The 17978-nt window shown below is 32.4% G+C and overlaps 2 protein-coding genes across 2 annotated transcripts; both read right to left on the minus strand.

Annotated features, from left to right (window-relative positions):
• Positions 1 to 1423: 1423 nt before the first annotated feature.
• On the minus strand, positions 1424 to 6385 carry LOC107938658 (scarecrow-like protein 31). Its single transcript, XM_016871880.1, has 2 exons — positions 4701 to 6385; positions 1424 to 1883 (listed from the first exon to the last, which is right to left on the minus strand). The coding sequence occupies exons 1-2, from the start codon at positions 6383 to 6385 to the stop codon at positions 1424 to 1426; spliced, it is 2145 nt and encodes a 714-aa protein (XP_016727369.1).
• A 2186-nt stretch (positions 6386 to 8571) lies between these two features.
• Positions 8572 to 11669, minus strand: LOC107938649 (uncharacterized). The gene is made up of 7 exons (XM_016871871.2): positions 11379 to 11669; positions 10461 to 10837; positions 9665 to 10223; positions 9461 to 9561; positions 9272 to 9361; positions 9057 to 9184; positions 8572 to 8958 (listed from the first exon to the last, which is right to left on the minus strand). The coding sequence occupies exons 2-7, from the start codon at positions 10815 to 10817 to the stop codon at positions 8814 to 8816; spliced, it is 1380 nt and encodes a 459-aa protein (XP_016727360.1). The 5' UTR covers positions 10818 to 10837; positions 11379 to 11669; the 3' UTR covers positions 8572 to 8813.
• Positions 11670 to 17978: the final 6309 nt, after the last annotated feature.

Consider the following 17978-nt stretch of genomic DNA (forward strand, 5'->3'; position numbering starts at 1 on the left):
AAGGCGGATATAACAAGAGGAAGGCAATACCCTAATAACAACGCAACTAACACGACTTGAACTCAAACCACACTTAGAACGATGAACACTTTGACCATCATATCAAAAAAGAATATTCTAATTAATAATATTGTTCCTTCAACATCTTTGAAGTATGGCCTGACAAAATATAATTTAAAATAATTATTACAGGAAATAATTAAATATTTGCAAAATATAGGAAAAGAAAATTTGAAACTGGATATAAGAAGAATATACTGAAATTACGTTAATTATTCATTAACCTACAATATATACTAAATCAAAATCTATATATAATTTTAAATTTAATCATTTTATTTTATAAAATTATAATTATTATTTTTGTTTCTAAACAAAATTTTCTAGCTTATTTTTTTTAAAGTGCAACCATTTAATTATCATAAATTATTCTGGGAATGAAATGCCCTTGTTAAGTTATAATTTTTGAAAGTTTGTTTAATAAAGCCTGTACATAAATTTTATATTATTTTTAAAAATAATATAAACTATTAAAGGATGTTGTATCTTTTGAAATAAGTTTATAATAATTTTCCCAACAGTTAAATAAAATAAACAATTACATATTCATCATGAATCATGAATCATGTAAAAATATAATTCAAATTAATTAAATCATAAAATAATTGAATCTAAGTTAAACATATATAAAATATAAATAAAATATTTAAATAAACTAAAACCAAATTAACAACTATGATATGAACATATAACGTAGGAAGGATGTAATCCTAAATTTTTAAATTAAAGGTGGTCTTAAAATCTTATTCTCAAAGTATAAGCCATTCAATTCAAGCACGTGAAACATGACAGGAACTTTAATTTTTTAATTATAATTTTGTATTTAATATATTTTAAATAAATATATACTTTTTTTCTGTTTTCATTTGTATTGAATGGCTGGTTCGAATGGAATTTTTTTTAAAAAATAATAATAATAATGGATGTGGCTCTTGGGATTCGAGCCCAGGTCTCCATGGCCAAAACGTGAAATTCTTACCACTAAACTACAGCCATATTCTTGATGATCGTCATATATTAAATTAATTATAGATTAAATTTTTAATCTTGTTTTTGTGATGCTAGGCTGGTTTATAGTTCAACCCAAACTTCCAATTTGATCTTTTATTCCTGATGGCTGCCATCGATTGCAAAAGTAATGTTCAATAACACAACTCAAACCATGGCCTTTGGCCCAGGAAAATACTGAGAAGAACTGATTTTAACCAAAGCACAACTATAATTTAAAATATTAGCTTAAAACATTTACCTAGTACAAATTATTATAATTAAGCGCAAGGTGATACAGCCATAACATATATGTTTTCTGCCTTGTTATTCATATATATACTTGACATGGGTATTGCTAAGACCATAAAAGTTACTAATAGGGAGGGCGGCAAGGAACTGGAAATGTGGGTTGATGGTGATACTGAAATTGTGGTGACCGAGGCGGAGGCGGAGCAGGAGGATAACTGTAAAACTCATAGGGTGTTGATGATCCAACGGGGTGTCCACATGTAGAACAATGTGGTTTGCTCTTGCTCTTTCTCTTGCACTTACACTTGTCAGGGTGGCTGCTGCTGCCGCATGTGGCCCCGTATTCCAAATGGTGTTTCTGAGTGACCACGTTGTGAACCCCTCTAGCGGCTCCTTGGATAGCGCCTTCAATGGCAGCCAAAGGATAAACCAGGCACCTATCAGCTGCCCGGTGCATCTTATCGATTCCGTGTTCTACTGAATCACTCACATGATTCCTCACCTGCTGTTGGTTCCTCCTCATCGCCTCAACCGGCTTTTCTTTGTTTTCCCTTTGCTTTTGGCCAGACTTATCCACCACCTTCCTACTTATAAACAAATATATGAATTTTCAAGGATCCTTTAAAAAATTTGAAAAAACTGAATATGTTCGATGCCTACTCATATCCGAAAAGTCTAATATGAAGAAAATACAGCAGTAGGAATAAAGTTAATGGTTGAAACTTAAAAGTAAAGCTATATATATATCAACAATTTCTGACGGTGTAGAGTTGATATTCTTGAGTGACAGCATCGTCATCCAACTTCGTCAGCGAATTAAGGGCTACCATTTGTAAATTCATTGATATTACTTTTCTTTGATCTTCTGCATGAAGCTTTAAAGGTACCAAAATATTTAATTAATGATTTGATAAGTTTTTTTTGACCTAAGCATAAATGATTTTATGTTATTCTGATTTCGATGTATATTTAGAAGATCATATTTCATGATTTATGATGAATTAAAGTAATAATTGGTTAGATGCAGCTGAAGAAGAATACCAAGACCATATTGAGGAGGAACCACCCAACGAATAGAAGCAAGAAATACCTTTCTAGGATAGTACTATCTATATCTAATATAAGTAAGTAGAGATAACCTAAAGGTATGCAAGCAATTTTGAATAAATGTGGTTGATGCTAACCTTATTTCATGGTTTAGTACACTTCATACTGAAACCTTTTCTTCCTTAATCTATAATCTCCCTTCACTCCACATTCTTCTTTTTCTCTTGTGTTGCTTTGGGTTCAGTGTATTTGGAGCTAATTAACCAATTATGCAGTTTGTTCCAGTTGGCGCTTTCATTGCTCTATCATGACCGATGGTACTTGTTTAATAAAATTAAGACTAAATTGCAGGACATCATTCAGATTATAATGGCAGCTTTCTATTTTGAAGGGAAGGCTCCAGGGTATCGTTAGATGCAGCAACTCCCGTGTTGGTAAAATTTCACCGAACTGATGATTGAGCTGTTTAAGTTTACTGATCTGAAGGCACGGCAGGGCTTCTTGGCATTAACATCACAAACATCTACAAGAGAAATATATCGAAATCGTTTTGGGACTTTGTCCAATTAAACTACTGGATTACCATTGTCATTCTTGGTGGACTACATTTCATGATTAGGAGTTGAGATTAAGAATGAGGTATTATCCTTTAAGCCTATTAGTGTGAACCATGCAATAAGCCTAGCTTGTTTACAGAAGACTTAAGTTTAGCTAAGAGTGGTCCACTACTTGAGAGCATGGGATATGTGGATCTTTAAGTTTATTAGACCATCCTTTCTACCCACCTCCCTTTAGGGATGCATCTAAACCCAACCCCATAACAAATACTCTACTTGTCATTTGATGGTGAACATTACAAGTTCCTTGAGTATTCTTTATCTCTCAGTAGGATACCAACAAATTTGAAATTCGACTTGAAGATGTGATGAAAACAACCTTTTTGAACACATGGCGAACATTACAAGTTCCTTGTAGCCTTTTAACCTTACGGATGCTTTTTGAACAATCCAAACTACAATGAATGAAATTTTCCAGCAATACTTGCATAAGTTTGTACTTGTATTTTTCGACTTTATCCTAATGCATAATTGCTCCTTATCCAATCATCTCAAAATACATACGTGTTATTCTTGAGACATTAAATGAGAATAAACTAGTAGCGAAGAAGAGTAAATGCATTTTTGGGTAAAGTAGAATTAAGTGCTTGGGTTGTAATGTCTCTATGGGTTGCAAGTAGATCCCTCCAAAATTGAAGTTATCCTAAAGTGGTCTATGCCCCCCACAATCTCAAGGAAGTTAGGGGGTTCTTGGGTATAGTAGGGTATTAAAGTGTTCTATTAATGGATTTGGTAAAACTGCATCTTCTCTGTCAGACTTGTTGAAGAAAGACAAATTTCGTACAAGATGCTTTTGAACAATTAAAGATGACCTTAAGTAATGCTTTCATCCTTGCCTTACTGGAATTTTCAAGGGCTTTTGTAATAGATATGGATGCATCTTGAACTGGTATCGACTTTTATCCCAATAGTTAGTACGGATGGGAGGAGGTATTAGAGCATATTCAATCACTAAAACATTTTTATAAAATCATTAAATGAAGTTTAGGATTAGAAAATTAAGAAATCATTTAAAATCATTTAAAAGTGATTTGAGGATGATGGGAAGTGTTCGGGACTCAAAACAGATCTCAGAAAATCAAAACAACTCGAAACAGTGCAATGGCCTGAGCCAAGACTTGGTATCGGCACTTCTAGGGAGAAGCACCAATACTTCTCTTTGGCACAGTAGATTTTAGCTAATCAATTGCAGAATGTGGTTGGACGTTGATATTTGACTTCCGTTTATATTCAAATAAACAGAATATTCTCCCATCTGGCAACAATAATAGTATCCAACACTAAAATCTTTATCTTCCAGTAGCTTCTCATTTACTCCATCTCCATAGTTTTATATATATCTCAAATTTTTTTTTTAAATTTTATGAAAAATCTAAAGCTAAAAAATTTGAAACTTCAAAACCATAGAGCTTGTTTTTCCATTAATAATGAATACAGGAAGATATCAAATAAGATATCCTCAAGCAAAAAGACTATGAAACAGAACTATTATAACATCTCATTCACTGCTGCTTCTGCTGATGATGATGCTATAGAGACTTTCATAATTCAACAGTTGAATGGAAGCATCAAAGATTAAAGACTGGTAACATTTAGACATTGGCTTATAGAAATTTCCAAACCGAAATTGAAAGCATCGGCGTCCCCTTCCAACCGACGAGCAAGCATTTTCCGTTCATATCGAGTGTACAACAAGTCCCACACGCAAAAGTTTTGAGAATAAGGTCTGCTTGGTACTTGGATGACATGCTTAATTCGGCCTCCTCCATCCCGTACCGGACGAAAAACGCCCTCCAAACATCGAACTTCACGTTCCGGACCTTCCTGTCGGTGCCTTCAGCCGCTACCATGTTCCGAATTCCATCACCAAAGAACACTGATTCTAAGATCTCTCTGTTCTTACTATCCTGTTCCATGCAAGTAGCTATGCAATCAAAGTATGCACTGAAGTAAAACAGGACTTCGATGAAACGGTTCACGAAGATCGGTGAGTTATGGTTGGCTTCGACTTCGGTTACCACCATTAAACAAGGATTCATAACCCTGAGTACCTTCATTATATTTTCGATCCGGTTCGGCGCCACAAGCATGCTCCGGAAAGCAAACGCGGCGTAGGAAACTATGGTTTCTTCAGCATCAAGTTCAAAGAAATCTTCTTTAAGATCTAACATATCTGAGACCATAACAACCTTAAAAGCAAAAGGCACCCCCAAACTCTGAGCAAAACTCGAGAGCCTCTTACCGGTACCATCAATTAAATCCTTTGCTTCGGTTGCAACCGCGGTTATTTTCAAGAGCTCGAGACGATATTCGTGTTGTCGAGATGCAAGAGCTTGGATTAAGATGGTCCATTGAATACCATTTTTTATTGCAAGATCAATTATGTGAACCTTATTGGCCTCAGCAACATTTTCCACAATGGCTTGGATCCCTGCAAATTGTGAAACCTGACCAAAAGGGAAAGCTCCATGGCATGCCAATACAGTAGGGTTCAAGGCTGTCATCTCTGTGTCGTAATTACACAAAGGTTTCCATTTTAAACTCTTCGATGAACTTCTTCCGGTCTCTCTTTCGATCTTCTCTCGAAGGGCTTCGGAGAAATAATAGACCACACGCTGAACCGGATTTCCTGTTTTCGATGACATGTAGTCACATTGTTTCAGCAATCTGCTTGCACTTTCATATTGTTGGTACCCTACTTTCTCTGCAGCAGCAAGAAGGAGCGCCGCAAGCTCGATATCTCTCGTCTCCCGATCCGAAAATCCCGAAAAAGAAAGACCAAAAGGATGATCAATCCCAGAGATTCCATCAATAGTTTGGCCACATGACTTGAGAAACATCTCACCAGCAACCCTCATGACTTCTTCGGTCGAAAGCTTTCGGTCTTCGTCCTTAGTGTCGGATACGGTTATGTCATCATCGCTTTTCCTTTCCCCATTCAACCGTTTGAATCCATTGCCATAGTTGTTTAGCAGTCCAAGAGAAGATAAACCAGGGTACTGTTTTCCCTTCTTTGCCTCACCAATATCTTCATAAACTCCATTGTTGATCCCACCAAGCTCTGCAATTTCATCGAAACATGCTTGAATCAATGGAGATTGAGCATTGAAACTCACACCATTAAGCAGACCATATTCTATAAAACTTAGTTGTTCTTGTTGCTGCTGCTGCTGCAGCTGATGATGATCTTGTTTGAAGAAACTGAAACCAGAGGCCCCCATTGATGCATCTCCATAGAATCCATAATCAGAAGGCAAGGAATCAATGCCACCAGTTTCACCCCAATCTTCAACACCATAAAAACCACCAGCTTTCCCTTTATTACCTCCATCAAAGCTCTCAAATTCATTATTAGAAGAACTCAACTTATCTGGAGCTCCATAAACATTCAAGTCACCAAAAGAGAACACATCATTCCCCATGGTAAACTGCAACGGAAAGTTAGAGAATCCTCAAGGAAACTAATACAAAGTATTTCACCAATTTCAACAATTTGTATATGTTGTTATATGATGTAACCGAGAAGATTTTCTTATTTTACAAGGAATATAATACTATATCGTTGTTTGAAAAAGCATAGCAATCTTAATATATACGTACCGATATTTTCAAAGTAACCTTGTAACAGTACGGGGAGACATAATTATTTCTCACCCCTTAAATTAAAAAAATAATACATTTCAACTATTTAAATTCGCGTTCTTCTATAGTAATAATAATTTAAATATGTGTTTAACATGAATTTTAGATATAGATATTGGAAAGGAGCAAACCAGGATTATTCAAATGCCTGATATCATATATTGTTGAGAAAGTAATCAATCAAACAATTGCATGGTTACAAAGAATAGAATGGTAAATAAACAAGAAACAAAAGATCATTAAATGACAAACAGAAAAGTGCATATAATAATAATAATAATAATAATCAAACCTTGATAAAGACATGAAAGGGAGATCTTACAATGCTGCCTGCAACAACGACTCGTACTTGGAGAATGACAGACAGGCAATTGACGTATGTTTTGTCCCTAATGGACATCTATTTAAATTGCCATTATTTTTTATGAATTTTTGGAGGAAAATCAACTTATTAGCTGACTCATCAACTTGGGTTTCTTCCCAATGAGGATGGCTATGTCACAATTCATCAAGTTTTATAATTACAAAGCTCTAAAAGGATCTTTCTCTATGCATAATTGGTAATTCATTCAAGGATTTTCTCTTGGGATAATTGATTTTTTGAATGGAATAGTTTAAGCTATGTTTTTCAAACTAAGTTGTTCGGCATTGATATATTAATATATGTTCGATAAGAGTTGGAGTAATATGACTTCAAACCCAAATTCATGTACGAGTCTTGAAAGTGATTGAAAAAAATGACATAATGCATTACGTACCCTAACATTAAATTTTTTTTTATAAACAATTAAAATTAGATTTAGTTTTAGTTCAATTGGCATGTATATTGTTGTCAATAAGTTCGAGTGCGCTGAAACACACCATCTTCCTATTTATAGATTAGGAGTTTATGGGTAGTTTTAGGTATTGTGTCAATAAATAATAGATATGGTCATAACTCATGTTTTCTGTTGAAGTTTCAATTAATTTTTTTAAATAAAAAATTAATATCAGGTCAAATGTTCGAATGTATTGTTATATCATTTTAATTATTAAAAATTATTTATTTATTGTTATATTTTAAATTAATTAATTTTATATATAAATTTTTTAATTAACTATTGAAACTAAGGATGTAATATTTTAAATAATTTTAATTTATTATGAGCTTTTTAGATTTAATCCTACCCAACTTTACTTCATAAATAATCTCATTAAAGCAAAACTTTTGGAAACTTGTCAAAACCCTGGATTAATGGGCTTTTCATACAAAAATAGCCTAACTAAGTATTTTAATGGGCCTCGTTCGTACTTTCCAAGCCCAGCTTAATTATAATTTCAATTTAGGGTAAACTACACTAATTCTTACCTAGTTAAATTTTTTTTTACTCACTCAACTATAAAAAGTTATAAAATGATCACCCAACTATTAATAAATTTCTTTTTTGATCACCCAACCATATTTGACTTTTGGGTGTTTTCATTTTTTAGTCAGTTAGTTAGTGACCTAAAAAGACAAAATTGAATAATTGGGTGACCATTTTTGTAATTTTTATAGTTGAATGACCAAAAAAAAAATTCACTAATAATTGAATAACCATTCTGTAACTTTTCATAGTTGGATAGCAAAAAATTACTAACTGACCAAAAAAGAAATTTACCCTTCAAATCATTCTCCTCTCAGTTTCTCTCAATTTTGTATATTTTCTTTACATAGCCTAATAGAGGTTACGGCAGAGGTGATGGTGGTGGTAATTACGGTGGTTCGATATTCGATCAGATAGTATTACAATGGCTAAAGACAGGCAATGTTCAAAGCATATTCACTTTTCTATTATAGGCAAAATCTGTCTCTTTATGCCTGACATTGATGTTCAATGAATAATCTTCCAAAAACCTTTCCAAAAGGAAAAAATTCGAGTACTGCATCCAACATACATCAAAATCTGAATAACATAGAGCATAGCCACATAACAAAATAGAGGAATGAAAAGAGAAATGGAGCTTTCATTACTGTGGTTAGAGGCATGAATACATTGTCCACGAACAAACAAGCCGTTGGAATGAGTACAATTACAAAAGTGAGCGAGCTTGGTTACTATGTAGGAGCTCAAGCTCAAGCTCGAACATTAGAAGTGAAAAATGACATGATCAATGGTCACCTTCGATTCTCATCTCACGGATGATATAACATTTCCACATCGATCTGGGAAACCGGAAGAACTCATCTCAACATGCAATTAAAGGTTGAGCCTTTGCATGTATTGCTTTGTAGCAATCAAGACTGCATAGTGGAAGCTTTGACTTGGAATCCCGATACTTGTATGCATTTGTACAATTCGGACCAGCACACTTTTCTCTTGGTGGGGGATAACTAGAGGGAAAAGAAATGCATAAATAACACAAATAGATTACCGGAGAAAGCGTATATAAATTGTCAAAAGCATGAGACAGATGGATTTGTAGAAGTACCCAGATGGCACCGAATTGAATAACTGTGGTAGACCGATATCTTCCGAAAATATAACCGTCGTTCCACCAGGACCCATAACCCATCTCACCGTGTTAGATGCGAGAGTTTCGGATTTGGCTGCCTTTCCCTGCATCAATTATAACATCAAAATGAATGAAATCAGAAGTACATGGCACCCAGAAAAAAAGCATGACGTGGAAAAAGGGTCACAGACCTGTGCCAATTCGTCCCGCTGCTTCTTCATCTTATCTTCTTTTTTCTTTCTTGCGGAATCTTGACCGAGTATTTTTCTGATTGCCTCAACCTACAACAATTCAAAGACCCTACTGAATACTGTTTCTTGAATGATTGTTGAGCAATTGTAAAACCAATCAAAAGAAGAAAAGAAAAAAGAGGGTAAAACCTCGGCATCCCTGGCTGCTTTCTCGGACTGCATTCTACGCCTCTGTGCAGCCTCGGCCTTCTTCAACTGTAGCTCCACTTCGGAAAGTTTATCCTTTTGTTCTATGACCACCGATCATTATTAAAACAATTAATTTAAAGCAGTTAGCATGGAAAGCTCAAAGATGCTCAAGAAAGGGAAAGAACAAGTGGGGTAATTCCTTACTTTTAGATGGCGCAGGAGGTAAACCGTCAGGGAACTCAACAAGAGCCGCACCCGGACCAGATAAGAGATCTTTCCCAGACTGAAGAGCTCGATTTCGTGTAGTGGGAGTTGATTCGGTTCTTCCTTCGACAAACAAATCAACTGATCCCCTTCCCAGCTTCTTCCTTTTAGATCCAGGCTCATCATCGGATATACACTCGTCTTCTTCCACATAATCTCTATCCTCAAAAGCAGCACCTTCTCCCCCGTTTCTCTCATCCTCTTCATCTTTAAGGTTCAAGTGACCATTTGAAGCATTTAGTCTCCCTAGATAACGGATTTCCTCATCTTCATCATCATCATCACTATTTATACCAACATCCAATACACGCCTCTTAGGAACCCGTTTGCTCTTACGTGTTGGCTCGTGTCTGTCAGTTTCATTCCCAGCTACACATACACCAGTTGCTTTTCCCCTAGAGGAATGCCCCTTCCCATTACCAGAGCCACTTCGGGATAAATCCTTCCATTGAACTCCGTAGCCTTCTCCCTTATCTGAAACACAGGAGCCTTTCTTGCCCTGCAGTGATTGTTCATGCAACAAACCATCAGCTCGCAAGAGGTTGAACTGGATATAAATAATACCCGAAGAACAAATGAGACACTGTAAAGTTATACACACGCAGGCACACACGCGCGCACACATACACATATGGCAAAAGTAAAAGTGACAACAACGGACTGCCGATCATGACAAAACAAATTCTATACAAAAGGTAAAAGCAGGCAGTGATTTGTCCGAATTAGATGAAAATACCAGGAGAAAGGACTTCTCTCGGGTTTGAGCAACATCGGAGAAATGGGAAGACTTAGTTAAGCCAGGCTCAACATCAAAGGCATGATCCACAGTGGAGTTTGTGTGGATCGTACGTGTAACCCCACCAAGCTTGAGCTTAAGTTTCAGCTTATTCTCACTTCCAAATCCATTAGAACCATTCTTAAAATTTTGATCTTCATTGCCACTACAACCTATGGCTGGTGTTGGTGATGACAATAAAATGTAATTATGTGTAAACGTCTGCGCAGCAACACGTGGACGTCGTAATATGCCACTCCTCTTCTTCTTTACGGCACAGCCAACGACAGCTAACTCCGACCCACCAAAGCTTTCCATAATGGCCAGGGAATCCAACTCTTTAAACAGCAAATGACAGAAGTAAGCTCAAAATGCACAAGTAAAATATTAAGGAAACAATCTAAAGTCTAAACCACAAAAGATATTCAATAATCATATTAGCAATAAATGCCAAACAATGTCCTCAACTGGAACGAAACCCCTAAAAGAAAAAAGAAGAAAAAATGCAGCAGATTATCAAATCTCACACTTATTTAGTCAACTTTGGTCCTTTATTAGTCTAAATCAGTATTAATATGGCAGAAAATTTCTCATTACTAGAAAAAGCAACCAAACCCAAGCTAAAGAACTTTCAGTTCGAAGCTTAAAACCCTCAATGCTAAGGCAAAGATTCATAAAAAAAGACTGCATTTTTCACCCTAAAAAATTACAACTTGAACCTTAAGAAAACGTATCATTTCCCAAAAACTAGCTTCAAACTTTACACATTTGAAAGTTCAAAAGCAAAAAGAAAACTCAAAATTTTCCTATTAAACAACACAAAGGGGAAAACAAAATGAACAAAAAGAAAAGGAATAAAGAAAAAAAGCAAAGACTTACCCAATTACAAGAACTGAAAAACAGAGGTAGGCCTTTTTACAGATAGAGGGTTTTTGTTAAATTTTATTATGGTTTTGGGTTTTGAAGAAAATATTGGGTTGGAGAAAGAGCAGAGGGTTTTCCTTTTCCAGAAATGGCTTTGGTAAAGGATACTGTAAGTAAGAATTTCCTTTTTTCTGCTCCATTTTTATTTTCAATTTCTTTTCGCTCCTAAACTAACTGAGCCGTAAGAATTATTTTTCCTTTTTGATTTTTTTTCCTTTTTTAATACGGAGCAGAATCTTAAGAGATGGATAGGTCAAAAGACCAATACCATTATTTAAACCATTCGGCTCGAGCCCAATTTTCTTTTTCTATTTTTTTATTGAAGAATTTTAAATATATATATTATATTAGGTATATCCATGATATCATATGGATGAAATATATTTATAAAAACATTTATACATATATTATAAAATAAAAAGATAGCGAGTAAAGAATAAAAGAAATGAGAAAATAAGAGAGAGAACGTATTTTATTGATCAATATGAATAATCTATTATGTTTCCCCAAAGTAACGTTGACTATTACAATTTAAAATACATAAAAATTTATTTGGATTTTGATGGATATCCACCTAAAAGTAAAATATTTATAGCACTCCCCTTTCGATTTCTATTGGTTGATAATCTGTCTCGTTAAAACCTTACTAAAATAAAAGTCATGTGGGAAAAAAATTCCTATTCCTAGTGAAGGAAAATTAGGACATATATCTTTAATACGTATAACATGTTGTCTCATTAAAAATCTTACCAGGAAATCTCAATAAGACAAGACCTCGATTAAAGGAAAAAGAGTACAGCGCGTATCTACTCTCCCTCATGAAAACATTACATAATATCTCATATTCTACGTATTCAACCCTGAGCACTAGTTTTTCAAATGACTATTTGAACGTATTTGCTAAGCATTTATGTCACAATTGTTTTGAAAGTCATAAGTGAGAAATTTTTTGGAGAAATATGTTCTGATCTATTCAGGAATTTCAACTATAATCATAGCAAACTTTAATCATGATTCTTATATAAAAATAGAAATAGGTATTTTGAATCATTTTATAATCCTTCTTCAATTGCTATTCACTAAGTCAAATTTACCATATATGTTCAAATTATTTCAATTCATATAAATGAATAATTTCCCTAGAATTTCAATATGCTTCTAGTATTCTAAATCCTTCAAGGATTTTAATATAAACTTTACTATATAGTGATTCATAAAATGTTGTAACAACAACCATTAGACGCAAGTCAAATCTTTTATGAGCCACCAGCTTAATAATATATCTAAAATTTATTGCATCCTCTACAAAAGAATAGTATATCTTTTTCGTAATCAATGTCAGGACTTAGTGAAAAACTTTATATTTTTATTTCGTTTTTGCAAAACTACTTTATTTGTACCCTCACTAACTTTATACATTTAGATATTTGGACTACTGGTCCAAAAAATCCACAAATTTAATTATACTTGAGTTGTGTCTTGCTATTTTGATCAATCTATTTCATATCTATATTTCTCAATAGATTTATTCAAGATTATCCCTGTATTTCATTATTTTAACAATAATATTGCATGCAAAACCATTATTGACCACTTTTGTTATCGGTTCTACATTTTCTTAAATTGACATAATTTATCGAGTGTAACATCCTCAAAACCCCCTTGGTAGTAAATAATATGAGATAAAGTTTTAGTGAAATAAGTTATAAGATCAAAGAAAAAGAAAGTTGCAAGATATCAAAAGAGGGTTAAATCAAGAAGCATGACATGGTGTACAATTGATTTCTAGATAAAATGAAAAAATGATATAAAGATGATAAAAGAGAATATTGAGTAGTATTAAAAAAAATAAAATTAATAATTAAGAAGTAGGTTTTAGTATATTGATTTAAAGTAAGGACTAAATCATAAATATGTGAAATTTTTTTGGTTCAAGTATAAATATTCAAAATTTAGGGGATCAAAGTATAAAACTAAGAAAGTTGAAGCATCAAAAGTGAAAATAATCAAAATAATCCTTCAAGCATCAAAAGTAGATGAATTTGAAATGTTTTGAAATGGTTGTAGGTGATGGAATGATTGATGCATATGAGCATGTTATATTCGCTTAAAGGAATATGCTAAAATCTTCAATTGTCCAAATTGACTTTAATGATAAAAAAATTATAATATTTATTATATTTATTAAAGGCATTCACTTCAAGTAATGTGAAAAAAATAATTCAAACAATAATGTAAGCATATATCATATTTCTTACCAATAAAATTATATAGATATCATCTGCTTTAAAGAATGATAAATTAGTATAAATCATTGAGCATTCTTTACTAAGAATAAACATTTGTCAACATTTTGAATTATCCATCTTCTTCTTATCTATTTATCAATAATGACAAAAAGTTAAAATTTCATAATTGTTATGTCTTGCTACATTCACGTTAGCGAATGAAGTAGAACTGGTGGAACGAATAAGTCGTTATTTTATTTAGCCATTAGAAAATAAAATATCAATTCAAAATACTTTTAAATCCCTTTTAATAAAAGTTTTGCATAATCAGTTAACTACCAAGAATAACTAGCTAGATCATGTATAGAAATAAGCTTAAATTAAATATATGAATAAAAGTCACATCTCAAACATAAAAATATAACATAATGAAAAACTAACTTTTTTTTTCATAACCATCATCGCAAATATGAATGAAATTTAATTCAAATTCCAACCATTCATGCTTATAGAACTTTTCATTTACAATTGCTCATGTCATTTCTCTATACCATTAACAAATGGAACAATATAAAACGTATACATTATTACCTTTAACAATTCTTTAAACTAAATCAAATTTGAATAATCATAAATTTTATTGGTTTATTAACACAAATTTGCATACTAGATATGTTTTAGTCAGATATATTATTTAATTAAAAAACTTACTATAAAGACATAAATAAATCAGTTATATAATGCTCATTTTCATGAACAAATAAAATGTTTAAAATAATATGTAGTCCATGTAATCAAAACTTAAACAGAAGATTATATTGAATATTGAAGCCATATATCAAGTTGATTTAATATTAAAATGTACATTTTTTGTTCTATGTTGAGTCTTGACGATTTTATCAAGAAATAAGCAAATTAAACTCCAATAGTAGACTTTAAATCAAATCAAAATTTATTAATAGCAAACTTCGAAAGTGGATCTTATTTTTTCGGTGTACAACAAGTACATAACTAATGAATTTTCATACATAAGTTGTCTCTCTTCTTTAAAAGTTTATATTGAGAATTCTTGTTGTTGTCTTATTTATCTCTATCTTTTCACCTCTGGTGGCGAAAAGAAATATTACTAATAAGATGTCCAAAAATTAATTAATGAGTGTCACAATTCACAAAAAGTATGCAACTCATACTAGAGATTCCGTCTTTAACAAAATACATATAATCTTTAAAAAAATCATTGATTTAAAGTTTAGTAATGAACATCAATAGCAAAAAATTCCTCAATATGGATTATAGAAATCCTAAAATTGACATGCTAATATTTAAAATGATCATCATAATAAAAACAATGTCAATATTCCTTTATTGTTTAGATTCGTCACAATCATATTGATAACATAAGTTATCTCTACTGAGTTTTTGGGAATTCTTTTATTTTCTTGCTTTCTTCTTTTTTTCCACTCCTGGTGGTGAGAAAATTTATTACGACAATTGTTGAAACCATTTTTAAAATCGAGTTTTGGAAAATGGGAATCGACTTTAAAAAAACAAAAACAGGAGTGGCCACCAATCTTTTTAGGTGTGATTGGATCACCTTATAAAATGTTTTATTTTAAAATATTAATTTTGGTCTACGAAAATCGAGAAAATAGATTCGGGAGTCGGTTACGTACGAGGAAGGATTAGCACCCTCGTAATGTCCAAAAATTGGTACCTAATTGATTATCAAACTGTCTTTAATGTCGGAAATTTGAAAATTTTAAGATACAATCCTCTTTTAATATTTTTGATTTTGAAAATTATGGTTCACTTGTATCAAATGAATCAAAATATTACATCCAATAAGTTAGGACACAATATTTTAAAGATATTTGACACTAAGTTAGTCTTTTTGAAAATCCCTATCTTGAAATAACAAAACGCCATATTCAGTAAGTTAGGACACAACACCTTGAAATTCCAAGACAGTTGCTTGCATTTTGAAAACCTTAAAACTTAGAAGGGTGCTTGATTATTTGAACTTAACGAGAAAAGTTCTAACTCAATAAGTTAGGGCACTACTTTTTTCGAAATTTCCAAACACCAAGCATTGCCTTTATTTTTGAAAACTTTAGAGTCTCGTTTTTTAAATCGATGCTTGAAGGAGCATATTAACATAACATTTGAGATAACATGTTATAATAATAGGTAAATAAAAGCACAATAGCATAAATATCATACATTAACTATATAAGAAATAAAACATGGCAAATTTTAAATTAGTAAAATATACATAAAACACAATTATATTTAAGAAAAATAGGTAAAAACACATAAACATGTAATTCAACATATATTTAAACATATTAATAATAAAAATGATGCATGATACAATTTGACACATATATATAAAACAAATGCGATAATAATAAAAAATATATAGCAACACATATATTAATCAAACAACATTTAATAATATTATGAGACTAACATCTAATATATAAATGATATAAAATATAATGACATATGAAAGATTTAATCCGTATTAAAATATAAAATAAAGTGAGCAATTATTAATAAAATATACCTAAAATAAAAAAATAATGTTTAAAATAAGTTATGTATAATAATATAATATGAATAAAATATAAGGAAATATAATATAAAATAATAAATATTTTGCATATGAAAATATGGTAAAATAATTAATATATGATATATAACATAAAAAAACAAATTAAATATATCTGTATAAAATATTTAATAAAAATATATAAGTAAAATGAATATTATAAGAAATATTAAATAATATAATATAGTATGTAATAGAAAAACATAAATAATTGTAATGAAATATAATATGGTGCATGTATAATAATAATAACAATGTAACAAAAATATGATCAAATAATTAATAAAATAATAAATATACAACATATATTGAAATTTATGAATATATATATATTTACAAATAATATAAATAAAATAATAAATTACTAAATATAATTAGTATTTATAAACATATATACATATAAGGTATCTTAAATAAATTAAATTAAAGATATATAAGGATGAAAATTAAAATTAATTCGAAAATTTAGGTTTAATTCGCAAAACAATAAAAATTTTGGGCCTGATTGAAATGCGCCTTAAAATAGAGGGACTCATTGGGATTTTTGCCCTAATCCCAAAACGACACCGTTTCCCCTAATGCGGTTGTAAATCACTGGGAGGGCCAAATTGAAACAGAATTAAAACATTAAAGCTAAATTAAAAAATAAATAAAATGAAATTAAAAATATAAAAATTGCGAGAGGACCAATTGGGCAATTAACCCATTTCATGAAAACACGCGGATCCTCCCCAGGTAATCAGGTCAACACGCGGATCCTCTGCCTAATACGGTGCCATTTTAGTGCTTATTGAATTAAGCAAAACGACACCGTTTTTGTTGGATTATATAAGCTAAATTTAAGCCTAAAACTCATTTAGCAATCAGTTTAGAAAAAAAAATGTAAAATCCTCTGAATGAGGAGACGGGGGGGCTCTCTGGCCTTGGCCTCAGGCCTCCGACCACTGGACCACGAGTGCCCACGCGCTATACGCACCGACGTATACGGTGGCTGAAAGGCTAAAAGCCTTCTTTCCTCTCGGCCAATCGCAGGTAAGCTTTCCTTTCTTTTAAATTACCTGTTTTCTTTTTTAAAAAAAATGATTTTTATGCGTTGAACAGAGACTAAAAGGTATAGCAAAAATCACCTTTAAGTAAATAAGTACTTCTTGTATCTTCTGTAAATATGCGTGTATATTTGTTGTATATCTCTCAAACAAAATTTTTTTCCCCCATTTACATTTTTGAGAAAAGGCTTTATAGCCTTAATCTATTGCTTATTTCGGAAAGAAATCGAAAGATTTCTTTCCAAAACCTATTATAATCTATTTGCTGCAATTTTGCTTTAATTTCTTTCCTTTTCCTGCAGATGTTTGCGAGAAATCCGGCGGTGATGAAGGCTTGACGATGGTCTACCGGAGGCGTTGATCACGGTGTGACTCAGGGCCTGGAATCATGGCCTTGATGGGGGCACGATCGGTGGCTATTGAGACGGCGAGGCACTGATGGGGTATTGGAAACCTGAGATAGAGCATTGATGGCCGTCTCGATTCGGGGAACTGGATAGACGCTCCCCGAAGCTTCCAGAAGACATTGCGGCGCCAGGAGGGAAAGGCAGAAACCCTAGGGTTTCTTGCCTTGGTGTAATAATTTGGGCCAGTTGGGCCACTTTAGTCCTGGGTCTGTCTGGGTATTTGGGCTTGGGTGTAACCGGGTTTTAGGTGGTTTACAAGTTAA

Source organism: Gossypium hirsutum, chromosome A02 (assembly GCF_007990345.1).
Source record: "Gossypium hirsutum isolate 1008001.06 chromosome A02, Gossypium_hirsutum_v2.1, whole genome shotgun sequence".
Lineage (NCBI taxonomy): Eukaryota > Viridiplantae > Streptophyta > Magnoliopsida > Malvales > Malvaceae > Gossypium > Gossypium hirsutum.